The sequence below is a fragment of the Anolis sagrei genome, chromosome 1, assembly GCF_037176765.1.
Source record: "Anolis sagrei isolate rAnoSag1 chromosome 1, rAnoSag1.mat, whole genome shotgun sequence".
NCBI lineage: Eukaryota > Metazoa > Chordata > Lepidosauria > Squamata > Dactyloidae > Anolis > Anolis sagrei.
The window spans coordinates 21,767,756-21,781,967 of record NC_090021.1 but is presented as its reverse complement, the minus strand read 5'-3'; the positions used below and the strand labels follow the sequence as shown (position 1 = coordinate 21,781,967).

Sequence of the window (14,212 nt, the reverse complement as noted above, 5' to 3'; positions counted from 1 at the left end):
TGATCATTGTGACTAGATGGTTTGTAGACTTTGCTTTTGCCCATATTTTGTATAACATTATTTTCTAAAACAGTCTTTCAATTTTAGGACTAGAATTTTTAAATAAAACTACAAAATTATGTATTCTGCCTTTAGCATTGGGCAATTTATTAGTCTCCTTTGCCAATAATAGTTAGAATTTAATAAGAACCTTTTTGAAGGTGGCTGCACAATAAAGAGAACTAACTAATAATTGAGAAATGTTGATTTATCATTTATTCTCATTAGTCATGTTTATAACCTTAAACAATCCTGCTCTGCCTAATGCTTGAAAATGTTCAGTAGTTTGTAGCCAGTATACTTCTGAATGAGATTTATATTATTACATAGGGCATCGTGTGGTTTTATATTTGTATGTGTGAAAGCCTTGCTTATACTTTGATTAGCAAGTATACAGAAAGTAAAGGAAATGTTTGTTCTCTTTCAGTGAGAGTACCCTATTTCATTGACTTGAAAAGGCCCCAGGACCAAGGATTAAACCACACCTGTAACTATTACTTGCAACCAGAGGAAGATGTAACTATTGGAGTCTGGTAAGAAATGCCATTATCTATTAGAATCCTTTTATTGTGCTGCCAGAAGTCATGGTTTTGATTTCAGTGTTGAGAGAGCATGCTGAGAGAGTGTACCACCATGTATACTCCTGTAAGTGTTCAGTTTTTTTCTATGTGTGGGTATGTTATTCATTCATTCATTGTTGGGAGCACAACCTTGACTTTCTAAAGACACTTTGTTCTTTGGACTGAAGTTAAATATAATGAACAACACATAAAATGTAACTAGCTCAAACTGCAAGGAAGACTAGTGTTATTAAAGATTAAAAAAAACTGTTCTGAAGGTCATGACCTGAAATACAGAAGAACTACAAAAATTGATTTGCTTCTTTAAATAAGATGACATAGGTAATGGGTGATACACATCTAAGAAATATGTAAAGCATCATTTAAGGTAAAGTGTATATCAGTATAAGACGTGTATGGCAAAAGTTTGTTAATTGAATTGATGTATCAATGTTTTTTAAAAAGATGACATGGGATTTAGCAAATTTTCTGAAAATGTCCATGAGGATCAGTCAGAGCTTACTTAAACAAGGCATTGTGTGGTAAAAGTTACCTTTCATTTCCAAGTGGTGTTACATTGTAGATATGAAAATGTCTTGCAAGAGTATTTTTTTACAATTGATTTGTAGAGAATGTGAGACTAGGGCTTGAGTCCCTGCTTGGCCATCGAAACCCACTGTGTGATCTTGCACAAGTCATCCCCGCTCAGCCTCTGAGGAAGACAAAGGCAAACTTCCTCTGAATGAATCACCTTAAGGTCACCATAATTTGGAAATGAATTGGAAGCACACACAACGACTACGTAATTCATATCCAGTGATGTTCAGTGTTGTTCATGGAACAAATCAGTATTACTGTAGTAATTAGGTAGTTCCTAAGATTACTTCTGTGCAAATGGAAAAGAGATATTTAGGTAGAATTTGAGCCTTTTGACACATATCAATAATAGTTCTGAACAAGTGGGCTGTGTAACAAAATATTGCAGTGTGGAGGCCTTGTGTTGAGATTTACAGCAGGCTTTGCACTCTTCCAGTATTTTTTATTCTTCTAATGAGTCGTTTTTTATTTCTCCACAATCCCAGTTTTTATTCTCCTTCAGACAGTCTTTATTTCCACACATCATGTTCAATCTCGTTTAATTATTTGGGTTGATCCATCTAGGAGTTGTCCCTTAAAGATTTGATGAATGGTACCTACCCATAGGAAGGATAACAATATCGAGGATAGCTTTGACGGTGTGGTGAATGAATTAGAACCAGACATCCTGAGGAGTGAGGTTGAATGGGCCTTAAGAAGCATTGCTAACAACAAGGCAGCAGGAGACGACGGGATCCCAGCTGAACTGTTTAAAATCTTAAAAGATGATGCTGTCAAGGTGATGCATGCCATTTGCCAGCAAATATGGAAAACACAAGAATGGCCATCAGACTGGAAAAAATCAACTTATATCCCCATACCAAAAAAGGGAAATGCGAAAGACTGCTCCAACTTCCGTACAGTGGCCCTTATTTCTCATGCCAGTAAGGTAATGCTCAAGATCCTGCAAGGAAGACTCCAGCAATACATGGAGCGAGAGCTGCCAGATGTTCAGGCTGGGTTTAGAAAAGGCAGAGGAACCAGAGACCAGATTGCCAATATCCGCTGGATAATGGAGAAAGGCAGGGAGTTTCAGAAAAACATCTACTTCTGCTTCATTGACTATTCTAAAGCCTTTGACTGTGTGGATCATAATAAATTGTGGCAAGTTCTTGGTGGGATGGGCATACCAAGCCACCTTGTCTCTCTCCTGAGGAATCTGTACAAGGACCAAGTAGCAACAGTCAGAACTGACCACGGAACAACAGACTGGTTCAAGATTGGGAAAGGCGTACGGCAAGGCTGCATCCTCTCACCCAACCTTTTTAACTTGTATGCAGAACACATCATGCGATGTGCGGGGCTGGATGAATGCAAAGCTGGGGTGAAAATTGCTGGAAGAAACATTAACAACCTCAGATATGCAGATGACACCACTCTGATGGCCGAAAGCGAGGAGGAGCTGAGGAGCCTTCTAATCAAGGTGAAAGAAGAAAGCGCAAAAGCCGGGTTGCAGCTAAATGTCAAAAAAACCAAGATTATGGCAACAAGAATGATTGACAACTGGAAAATAGAGGGAGAAACCGTGGAGGCCGTGACAGACTTTGTATTTCTAGGTGCAAAGATTACTGCAGATGCAGACTGTAGCCAGGAAATCAGAAGACGCTTACTTCTTGGGAGGAGAGCAATGTCCAGTCTCGATAAAATAGTGAAGAGTAGAGACATCAGACTTGCAACAAAGATCCGCCTAGTCAAAGCCATGGTCTTCCCTGTAGTCACCTACGGATGTGAGAGCTGGACCTTAGGGAAGGCTGAGCGAAGGAAGATCGATGCTTTTGAGCTGTGGTGTTGGAGGAAAGTGCTGAGAGTGCCTTGGACTGCGAGAAGATCCAACCAGTCCATCCTCCAGGAAATAAAGCCCGACTGCTCACTGGAGGGAAAGATACTAGAGACAAAGCTGAAGTACTTTGGCCACATCATGAGGAGACAGGAAAGCCTAGAGAAGACAATTATGCTGGGGAAAGTGGAAGGCAAAAGGAAGAGGGGCCGACCAAGGGCAAGATGGATGGATGGCATCCTTGAAGTGACTGGACTGACCTTGAGGGAGCTGGGGGTGGTAACGGCCGACAGGGAGCTCTGGCGTAGGCTGGTCCATGAGGTCACGAAGAGTCGGAGACGACTGAACGAATGAACAACAACACCTACCCACATCTAACAAAATATGTCATCTCTAGGAATTTTCTAGTTTTTCCAGGCAACTTCTGCTGGAAGTTACTATAGAGTCACATTGGAGGACCTAACAAATTTCTAGAGAAAATACTTCTGTAGAAGTTTTCTTTGCACTTCATCTTGATTATGTGACAGTTCCAGTGGAAGTTGCCTGAAGAACCTGGATAATTCCTAGAGAGGGTTTTCCAACAAAAGTTTCTCTAGGGTTTGCTATTCTGCACAATTGCCTGTTTCCATATTAACTTCAGAAATATTCCCTCATGGAAAAGGGGGGATGGTTATAGTATATGCCAAGTTTGCTTTTTTTTGTCTTCTTTCATGTGAGTGATCCAGTTTAGATTCAATTAGGCTCTAGAGCTGTGGTTCTCCACTTGTGGGTCCCCAGGTATTTTGACCTACAACTCCCAGAAATCCCAGTTAGTTTATCAGCTGTTAGGATTTGTGGGAGTTGAAGGCCAAAACATCTGGGGACCCACAGTTTGAAAATCACTGCTCTAGAGTAAGATAATGAATTCATTGTTAGTATTTAAGAAGAATATATTCTATATTCTGCATGGTATATCTCAATAACACTTTGTGAATTATGCTTGGGAAGATCTGCCAGATAATTCAGTGAATTTGTGTTGAGTTAAAATACTCAGATGATAGCAGATACTTGAAATCATTGGGTTGAGATTATTAGATGCAGGGAAATGTTGAACAGAAACAGTTTTTAATTGAACTTAAATTTTCTCTTACTGGCTCATGGAGAAAAGCTCAAGTGGCATCCAGTGTTCATGTGATGTGCATGATTAGTATGAGTGGGTGTATTTGCTTTGTGGTGATTCAGCTTTTAAGATCAGTTGCAGTAAGCAGTTTTTAAAAACATCTGCTGGGTTGTTCTGTTTGCCTCTTGTTTGTTCTCTTTCTGTGTGAACTGTCATGAAAACTTGCCACAATGTGAAGTAATTGCAGTTTTGTAGTACAGGTAGCCTGCAATCTAGCATTAATCCACTTGAGTCATGTTCAGAGACTGGGAAAATTTAAGCTAATCTTTTCAAATTGAAAAACATAAGTCATAGACTGAATTGGTACAGTTCTTTTGTTTTGAATGTCATGAGATCCACTCTGAATTGTGTGCATGACTCAAGTCCTGTTCAAATGTTTGTCTGAATATATGAGAGCTCTATGTGAACATGAGTAGAACATCCCCTTCAAGACATCTGTGCTCAACTTGGGGTGGTGAGGGCTTAAAGCAGTGGTTCTCAACCTGTGGGGTTCCCAGATTTTTTGGCCTTCAACTCCCAGAAATCCTAACAGTGGGTAAACTGGCCAGGATTTCTGGAAGTTGTAGGCCAAAACATCCGGGGACCCACAAGTTGGCTTAAAGGGTCAAAGCCAGAATGCATACTCTCTTCTACTTAGAGCCCTCATATATTTGGGCAAAGACCTGAGCACAGCTTCAGATACCCCTTTATCGGCATGCAATTACTTATAAGAGTCCAGTGAAGCTTTGGACAAGCAACCTGAAACATTACGGTGGGGCCCACTTTTACTGAGAAATACTGGACTTTTTGCTAGTCTATTCTTCCCAGCTGGGTTTCCCTACTGTTGGGAAACCTATTGTTGGATTTGGGAACGAATAACAATGTCTGTTCTTTCAGTCCCTAGTGTTTGTGTTACTATAGTTAACAGTGCGAAATATTCTGAATTTGAATTTGTCACCTTACTGTCTGTATTTCACTACTAATTAAATGTACTGTTTAAATATAAGTGAAGTCCTAGTTTGACTAGCATATATTTCAGGAAGTCATCAGGATGTATACATGAGAACTCATACCATAATATGTCTTTTAGTCTTAAAGATGTCACACAATATGTTTTTATTAAGAGAGTATCAAAAATTAATTTACATCCTTGTAGTTAAAATTTCAGTTATTCAGAGGTGGGTGTTTCTGTTGGCTTGAAGTAGAGAGCAGTTTCATTATGATTACTTATTTTTACTTAGGTTATCCCTCGTAGCCCGAGGATGATGGTCCTCCAAGTGTAGTGTTTGGCAGTGGGTCCATAGGTGGCTGTGGAACCCTATTCTTGATCCGCATGTTCTCCCGCAGTGACGACATTGGTTTCCAGATGGAAGGCAGCCCCGGTCAGGCCTGGCTTGACGTACCTTCCTCTTGGCCTCTTTTGCACTCGATTTGTGCCTCTTTGAATTCCACAGCACTGCTGGTCACAGCTGACCTCCAGTTAGAGCGCTCAAGGGCCAGGGCTTCCCAGTTCTCGGTGTTTATGCCACAGTTTTTAAGGTTGGCTTTAAGCCCATCTTTAAATTTCTTTTCCTGTCCACCAACATTCTTGAGTTGGGTGTATAGTAACTGCTTTGGGAGACAGTGATTGGGCATTTGGACAACGTGGCCAGTCCAGCACTGTTGATGGCATAGGAGCATGCTTAGTGCTTGATGGTCTTTGCTTCTTCCAGCATGCTCACATTTGTCCGCCTGTCTTCCCAAGAGATTTGCAGGATTTTTCAGAGATAATGCTGATGGTTCCAGGAGATGATTATGAACCCTGAATACTGAGGAACTCAAGCACTTTTCCTTGGTTGCTGCATACTAGAATTAGACCCCTAGTGTAAGAGACCCCAAATGGAAAATTTCAGATGTCTTGTCTTGTGCTACACGTAACAAGAGATCTGAGATTTTCCATTCAGAGTCTATTCCACATTAAGGGACTTTCGGTCACATTCTTAATACCTCAACAGAATTAAGAATTCATTAGGAATGTATTACTTTCTAGGCTAATTCTGTATGCCAGGTTTATTGGTTATTTTTCCTTCCTATTTAAGGGATAGGAGAAGAAAGTACAGGGAAACAGATTTCTAACTTTCCCTTTGCTTTTAGGCACACAGTTCCTACAGTACTATGGAAGGATGCTCAAAGCAAGGATCAGCCATGGTACGAAGATATTTTGGGTTCTAATCACCCTGTGATCCTTTACTTACATGGAAATGCAGGAACCAGGTAAGACATAAAAATATGCCAGCTGCAGAGATGATAAAATCTTGGTTTTTATGGTTTTAGAAGATGATAGGCCTAACCATATCTGTATGCAGGGCAAGGCAGTCATCCTTCACCTCCAGCTTTCAAAATACCCTAAATGTGCAGCAAATTTCACTTATTGTAGAACATTTATTTCATTTATCCACATTTATAGTGAAACATTTATTCCAATAGATTTTACTCCTAGTTAAGTCGGTATAGGATTATAGTGCTACTTTTATTATTACCCTCATTGTTGTCAGAATTGAAGATGGGTGCTCTTTCAACTTGGGATTCCAGACAAACATGTAGATTGTGTCCTAATTCTTCTTGTTTGTCCCAAATAGAGGTTTTTGGTTTTTTTCAGTATGTTAACTCCTATTAGAGTAGACCTGTTGAAGCAAAGGAATTAAATTCCTTTTGACTCAGTAATTCTACTTTAGGACTAACAGTTGAAATTAGACTTCCATAGAACAGTTGTGATTAGACCTATATTTGTAAAAAGTGGGATGTCTCTCCTCGCTTTCAAACACATCATTTCTTTGAACCTAGAAAGTGTGTGGAGTTCTAAACCAAAAAGAGAAATTTCCCCAATATGTAAAAATGAAACCTTTAGTATATACATTTTCCTGTGATCACGATCCTGTCATGGCTATGAACTTCTAAATGTGATACATCTCTGAAAAAGAAATGTGCTTTTCAGTACATAGGTGTTATGCTGTACTGAACGTGCTGTTAAGTTTAACGTGGATTATTCTCACATATTTGAATGTAGGATTGTAGCTTTAAACATTTGGCTAAATATTCTGCTGAAAGCAATGGGGTTTAAATGTGTTTGTTTCTATTTTAAAAGGCAGTGGGTTTTTTATATTAAGATGTCAAGAAGATAGCGTATCACACTTGGGTACATTAAACGAATATGTGATTTGTTCATTTTCTTTTAATAGAGGAGGCGATCATCGTGTTGAACTGTATAAGGTTAGAATTGCATATTTTGTTCATATGACTTAATATACAACTAATGTATATTTGCAGCTTATGTATCTGTAGTTACTTATTTGTATACCATTTTTTGTTTCAAAAACAAACAAAAAAATTGTTTCAAAAAACTAAAAAACTATCACATCAGCATGTTAATTGCATTTTTAAATCTTCCCTAACCCTATAGGAATAATCATTTTGGGTATATCAGTCGCTAAGGGGAAATATTATGTTAATATGCAGAGTTTAGCATTCTTTTAAAAAATAGTAAGAACCATAACCATGACTGGTTTCTGTTTATAGGTTCTGAGTTCACTTGGTTTCCACGTAGTCACATTTGATTATCGAGGTAAGTCTTTTAGTTTTGAGAAATACTTTAAATTGCAGTTAGAGCTTTTGTTGCAACTGTCCCAGCACCCATCCCAGTTTTTTCAAATGAGAGCTTGTATTCACTTTAGGAGAAAGCTTTCGTTTACTATGTTGCATTAAGAGCTTTTCTTATTTGCTTAGGAGGTTTCAGCTCTTAAAGGCTTCAAGTACCTCCCTCCAAATCTCTTATTAGAGAAGCTTTCAAACATTAATAGTTTTCATTGAAAGATGTATTAAGATAATACTGGATTGATTTCAGGAGGCTGTGGTTCAACATTCAAAGTGCCTTTCCAGAAGCTCACTTTCTGTAAGGGTGGTTTTGGAACACGTGTCTTCCCGCTTTTGTCGTCAGTGATGGATTACCATTTCTGGTTGATGGTTTAATTGCTGAGTAGGCCTTTCGAAGCATCTTTTGCAAGAGAAGAGAGATTCTTTGACATCATGTATTTATTACGGAATTCGCATTTTATTTTATTTTTATTTTGTTTGCTATTTTGATTTCAATAGGAAGTGGGGAAGAAAATACTGGCAGTCCCCAAGTTACAAACATCCATCTTATGCGTTAAGAATGGGTGAGACAACAGGAAGTGAGAGAAATCTACCCCTCCAAAGGGAAATTACTCCTGGAAGAGCTGTTGTTTATTCATTCAGTCGCTTCCAACTCTTCATGACCTCATGGACCAGTCCACGCCAGAGCTCCCTGTTGGCTGTCACCACCCCCAGCTCCTTCAGAGTCAAACCAGTTACTTCAAGGATATCATCCATCCATTATACCCTTGATCGCCCCCTCTTCCTTTTTCCTTCCCATTTCCCCAAGCATCATTGTCTTCTCTAAGCTTTCCTGTCTTCTCATGATGTGGCCAAAGTACTTCATCTTTGCGTCTAATATCCTTCCCTCCAACGAGCAGTCGGGCTTTATTGCCTGAAGTATGGACTGGTTGGATCTTCCCGTGATCTAAGGCACTCTCAGAATTTTCCTCCAGCAGCACAGTTCAAAAGCATTTATCTTCCTTCGCTGGAAGAGTTATCATGGGGAAAAGCTTTCTTACCAATCTTTGTTTCTACAACCAGCCAAACTTTCAAAATCCAGTGATCACAGAGACAGAAAGTGAGGTGAAATCTTCTGAACAGGAGCATAGGCAGCAAAAGAGTTAACAGAGGTGTAACCCTTTGCTGTGCTATCCAGAACATGTATGTATGTATGTATGAGTATGTGTCAGAACTAATCTCATTACACCATGGCTTCTTAAATACCCAGGGCGCACTGGAAAAAAATGGTACCACCCTGGACCCTAGCACTACAATAACTTACAGTGTTGCTAAGTTCTGCACTGCAGCACTTAAAATTCGACTGATGATGATCGACCCTGCAGGGCAGCACCCTGACAGGAGTGCGGCTGTAGCAACCTGTTGTATCTGAGGTTCCGCTGGACTTGTATTGAGTCCCTCCCTCTAGTGCTGCTCTAATGTTTTATCCCTCCTATTAGACTGCCCCATTCTGTGCTGGTCATGGACCGTAATAAAGTCTTGTTGTTGTTGTTGTTGTTGTTGTTGTTGTTGTGTGTATATATATATATATATGGCTGGAATTACCCTAAAAAAATATACCTGCTCCAACTTACAAACAAATTCAGCTTGAGAACTAACCTACAGAACCTATCTTGTTTGTAACTTGGGGACTGCCTGTATTTGTAATTTAGGAGTTTGTTTTCATTGCCCATTGTTTATTAATTATTAAGCAGTAACAAATCTCACCATTGAGGAACTTATCTGATTTGTGATGGCTGAGATTAGTTTAAATACTGAAAATAAAAAATGGGGTGTTGTAGTGCGTTCAAACCACATATTATCCGTATTTACATGAATCTAATGCACACCTGAATTTTCAAAACCCTGAAACAAAATAAATAAATAAATTGCTGGCTAATGTAATGTACAGCAGTGAAAGGTACACTCTTTGAAATGTGCCAATTGCATTTGCTGCCTGCTTAAAATTCCTTTTTTAAAAAACAATTTTGTTAGAACACCTAAGCTTTAAGCAATGGAAACGAAACTTTGGAGTTTGTCTATGCTTTACAATGAATCCACTTTAATTGCCTTTGTTCAATGCTATGGAGTCACAGGGGGTACAGTTTTGCAATGTCTTGAGCCTCCTCTGCCAAAGAGTGCTCATGCCTCATCAAACTACAAATCCCAGGATTGCATAGCATTGAGTTATGACAATTAAATTATATATGGCATCCCTCAAATAGAAACTCCAGGTGCTCCTGATGCCTCTTCTCCTAGTGCTTTGGCTCAGCACTAAGGTTATCCTATTATGCGACTAATGTGCACCCTAACTTTGGCAAGGTAATTTTGAAAAAAAATGGTGAGCATTAGATTCAAGTAAATATGTTATGTATATTCAAGGAGGGTCTCACACTGTCAGAAAAAATTGGGCTGAGACTTTTAAACATTTCAACTAATTTGTTAGTAAGATACCATTCATTTATAATTTTGGGGCTGCATTCCCTGGCCAAAGCAGAGCATGATTTGAAAGATAGAGATAAGAAATGAGATTACCCTTTTTTGTTATCTCCATCTCAAGGCCTAACTCCCACAGCCCCTTAAGGTTACCTCATTCCCCTGAGATTTGTCTCCAAACCATTGAGAAAAAGATGCAACTTGACCTTTGTGCCTTAGTTTAGAGACCACTCACACATCCCCCAGCTGAACTGCTAGAATTGTGATATCTTGAGCTACTCTGTTTTTTTCGCTGTATCACAAATGTAGTTGGACAAAGTATTTTGTGTAATAGCTGGGAACACAACTCCTAAAATAATGCATTTTCTCTTTCAGGTTGGGGAGACTCAATAGGCACTCCCTCAGAGAGTGGAATGACCTATGATGCTCTTCATGTTTTTGATTGGATAAAAGCAAGAAGTGGAGATAACCCAGTTTATATATGGGGGCACTCTTTAGGCACTGGGTAAGTTGTCAGATTGTAGGTGACTTTAAGCAGGGCTGGAAAAAGATACAAGTGGCTAAACATTTTGAATTTAGTATGTTCGTATGATGGTGAGATGGGATAATTATAGTCTCTACACTGATTTGTGTTCAGTTAGCACTAGCTTAAATGTCAATGCTGAGCTAGAATTTCATGTTAAGACAAAACTAATTAGCAAATGATAACATATACCAGATTTGTAGATCTGGAATTCAAGTTGTATGTGTTAAAAATAAAACGTATGCCAATATAGAATAGAAATGAACCTATGGACAGATTTAGAGGCTTTTGCCACCTGATTTTGATGTACTAATAGTGTGCTCCATGTGCAACATGGTAAGAATTATTTTCTCGCTTGGCTAACTCCAAACCATTTTGCCCAACCCACACCTTGAATTTTCCCCAAAGGCAGTCAAAAGTCTAGGCAGATGTTGGAGGACTATTGCTTGTCAGAAGGTAGTCCATTAGATTATGCATGCAAAACATCTCTGCAAAACTATTAATGGCAACCCATAGGGATCACATGTTATCTGCCTCCTTAATTCAAGGGTCATCCAGATTTATAGGAAAGATGCTGTTTCATTTTCATTAATGCCACATTGTATAAGGATTTGGCATTTCTTATGGATACCAAAATTCCACCTTAAAGGAAACGTGAATATTCTGATTTGAGGGTATATTTTAAAAAATGTTTCTTGATGAAACCCATTAAATGACATTGGACAGGCAATTTTCTCTAGAATGTTACCACTAAGTATTATATTAAATTTAATTTATACACTCTCCTCCTTCAACCCCTCCATTCTATGTGGTTGATGTCTCCATTCCCTCAGGGTCTTGGCTCAGCTTATAAGAAATTGCTTTCTTAACTTCAGGCAGCACATTCCCAGAACCTTTATTAATGAGTTCAAAATGCACTCACTGTGACTGTTTGTTCCATGGTTCATATTCTGTTGTATGTCGTTTGAACTCTGCTATCAATGGATTCGGCATAGATGCTGCCAAAGGCATTGCTGTATTGAAAACAGTAGTGCATTTGTTTGGAGTCAAAGCAAGCCAGAGAGCTGTGAGGGCTAGCTGTTTTTCAGTCTGCATAAGAAAGTATAATGTGACAATGCAGAAACATAAAAAGAGAGACAGAGTCTGCTGTAATTGATTGAATTAATCATAGAATCTATGGAACAAATATAAAGCTCTTTCTTTCAGATTTTGCTTAGACATTCATGTGTCAGAATTAGTAGACTTCCCTTGTTATTTGATATAAAATAGCTAGTGTGTTTCTTGACAATGGTTTGGATGTTAAGTTGTCCTTTCATAAATGGAAAGCTTTCTTCTGTTTGTGAAAAGAATTCCAGATCAGCAGAAGTTCCTGCTGACAAAAGGCAAAAAGGTGGGGATTTTTTGCTGCTAACCTTGGAAATTCACAGCACTACTTCCTATGTTCCACTGACTTCCTTAACGTTTCTGAGGAGATTTATAGAGCTAGATTAGGATGACTGGAAAATTGGCAAAAGTCTCCTTCCCCTTTCTTTCCACTAGCAACATATTTCCATCTATAAGAATTTAGGATTCAGGCCAATGACTTTTGCATCAAGAAAGAAAAATCGCAATATCTGAGTCTTTTAAGAACTCTTCAATTTGAAAAGAACATCATTAGACAAAGTGAATCCAAACAGCTTAATACTTTGGTCCTAATCCTGTGTATGCTTACAAATGAATCTCATTAAGCAAAGAGCTCTTATTTCTTTTAGTAAACATGGGTTAAATGAAGATATAAAAGAGTTATAATAAGAGGACTAGATGTAATCAGCATTTTAATTTTAGGCATGTTTCCCTTCTAGAGTTGCAACCAACTTAGTGAGGCGTCTTTGTGAAAGAGGTAAGAGAGCTTTCTTTGGGTGATCTTATAAATTAACTCCCAATTTCCTCTGGTCTTTGAAAAAAGGATGTGTTGATATTTATTCACTATAATTTTCTGTGCTTTCAAAATGAAGCTGAGTTCTAAAATTAAAATTATTGGCCTGTAGTTGCTTTTTATTTATAGAGGACTTACATAACATACAGGATCTGTTTCTTATCTTTTAGAAAGAGTTAAGTGAATCTTTTTTTAAAAAGTAAAGCTTTCCTTCTTTGTGAGTTAAAAATAACTTCTTTGGCATTTCAAATTACCACTTCTGTCTAGTTGCCATTAGAATTCGTGCTTGTAAAGCACTCTACTTCCCATTTTTTTGGTTGGCAAAAGTCCATTTGATTTGAGATGGGTATTTTTGAGACAACTGCAGTTTGACTTTTTAAAGAATATTGTCAGTCCTTTTTCCTGTAAGGAAACTGAGAATAGAATCTCATTTCTGGTCAGCCAAATTCTTCCTTTTCATTGAACTGTGCTAAGGAAGTGTACCATTGCTCTGCAGCTTCAAGAAGGCTACCATGTAGTGGGCCCCTTGGTAGCACAGCGGGTTGAACTATTGAGCTGCTGAACTTGCTGACCAAAAGGTCTGTGGTTCGAATCTGGGGAGCAGAGTGAGCCCGAGCTTCTGCCAGCCTAGCAGCACGAAAACATGCAAATGTGAGCAGATCAATAGGTACCGCTTCGGCAGGAAGGTAACGGCGCACCATGCCATCATGCCAGCCACATGACCTAGGAGGTATCTACAGATAACGCCGGCTCTTCGGCTTAGAAATGGAGATGAGCACCATCACCCAGAGTCGGACAAGACTAGACTTGATGTCTAGGGAAATCTATAGAGCTCGAGGACTTTGCCTTAATGGTAGAGTACTGTAACCTTTTGCATTTCATTTTCAGAAACACCCCCTGATGCTCTGATCTTGGAATCTCCCTTTACAAACATACGCGAAGAAGCAAAAAGCCACCCCTTTAGTGTAGTAAGTATAGATTTATGTGCTGAAATTGCCATCTCTTATTGTGACACTTGACATACATGCATAACATTGAGGATGTGATCGTTTTTTATTTTTGTCATATTTAAAGTGTTAGTCAATGAATAAGCATGTATAAAGTTTTTCCCCCTACTATTGATTCTTCAACACTCACGTTGTGCTTTTTGCCCTCTACAGAGAGCTTTGGTAGTCCATAAATGATCAAAGAATTCCATTTGGAAGAGTGAATATAGTTTGCAAATGAATGTGGTAATTCTAAGAGTAATTGAAATCTGAACTTCTTTGACTCCAAGTAATTGAGATAAGAATTTAGAGATAAGCAAGGATATTAAAACATCACAACATCCAGGCGTCCTCTGGGCAACGTCCTTCCAGACGGCCAATTCTCTCACACTAGAAGCGACTTGCAGTTTCTCAAGTCGCTCCTGACACGACCAAAAACAAAACAAAACCCAAACACTACTCAGAAGGATATTGATACTTTTTCATATGACACAGATCAAGTGTCTGGGTGTTTATTAAAGGAACTGAAAGTGCAACTTGCATGCTTATTATGG

General features: G+C 38.7%; 1 protein-coding gene across 2 annotated transcripts in view; it reads left to right on the top strand.

The window, feature by feature from the left end:
* The window catches only part of ABHD12 (abhydrolase domain containing 12, lysophospholipase), a 35,010-nt gene that overhangs the window by 12,743 nt on the left and 8,055 nt on the right, over positions 1-14,212 (top strand). For both annotated transcript variants that reach the window (XM_060754533.2, XM_060754534.2), the window contains exons 3-9: positions 467-572; positions 6,284-6,403; positions 7,369-7,399; positions 7,706-7,751; positions 10,610-10,739; positions 12,599-12,636; positions 13,561-13,640. In XM_060754533.2, coding sequence (XP_060610516.1) covers positions 467-572; positions 6,284-6,403; positions 7,369-7,399; positions 7,706-7,751; positions 10,610-10,739; positions 12,599-12,636; positions 13,561-13,640 — 551 coding nt within the window. The remainder of the gene's footprint in view (positions 1-466; positions 573-6,283; positions 6,404-7,368; positions 7,400-7,705; positions 7,752-10,609; positions 10,740-12,598; positions 12,637-13,560; positions 13,641-14,212) is intronic.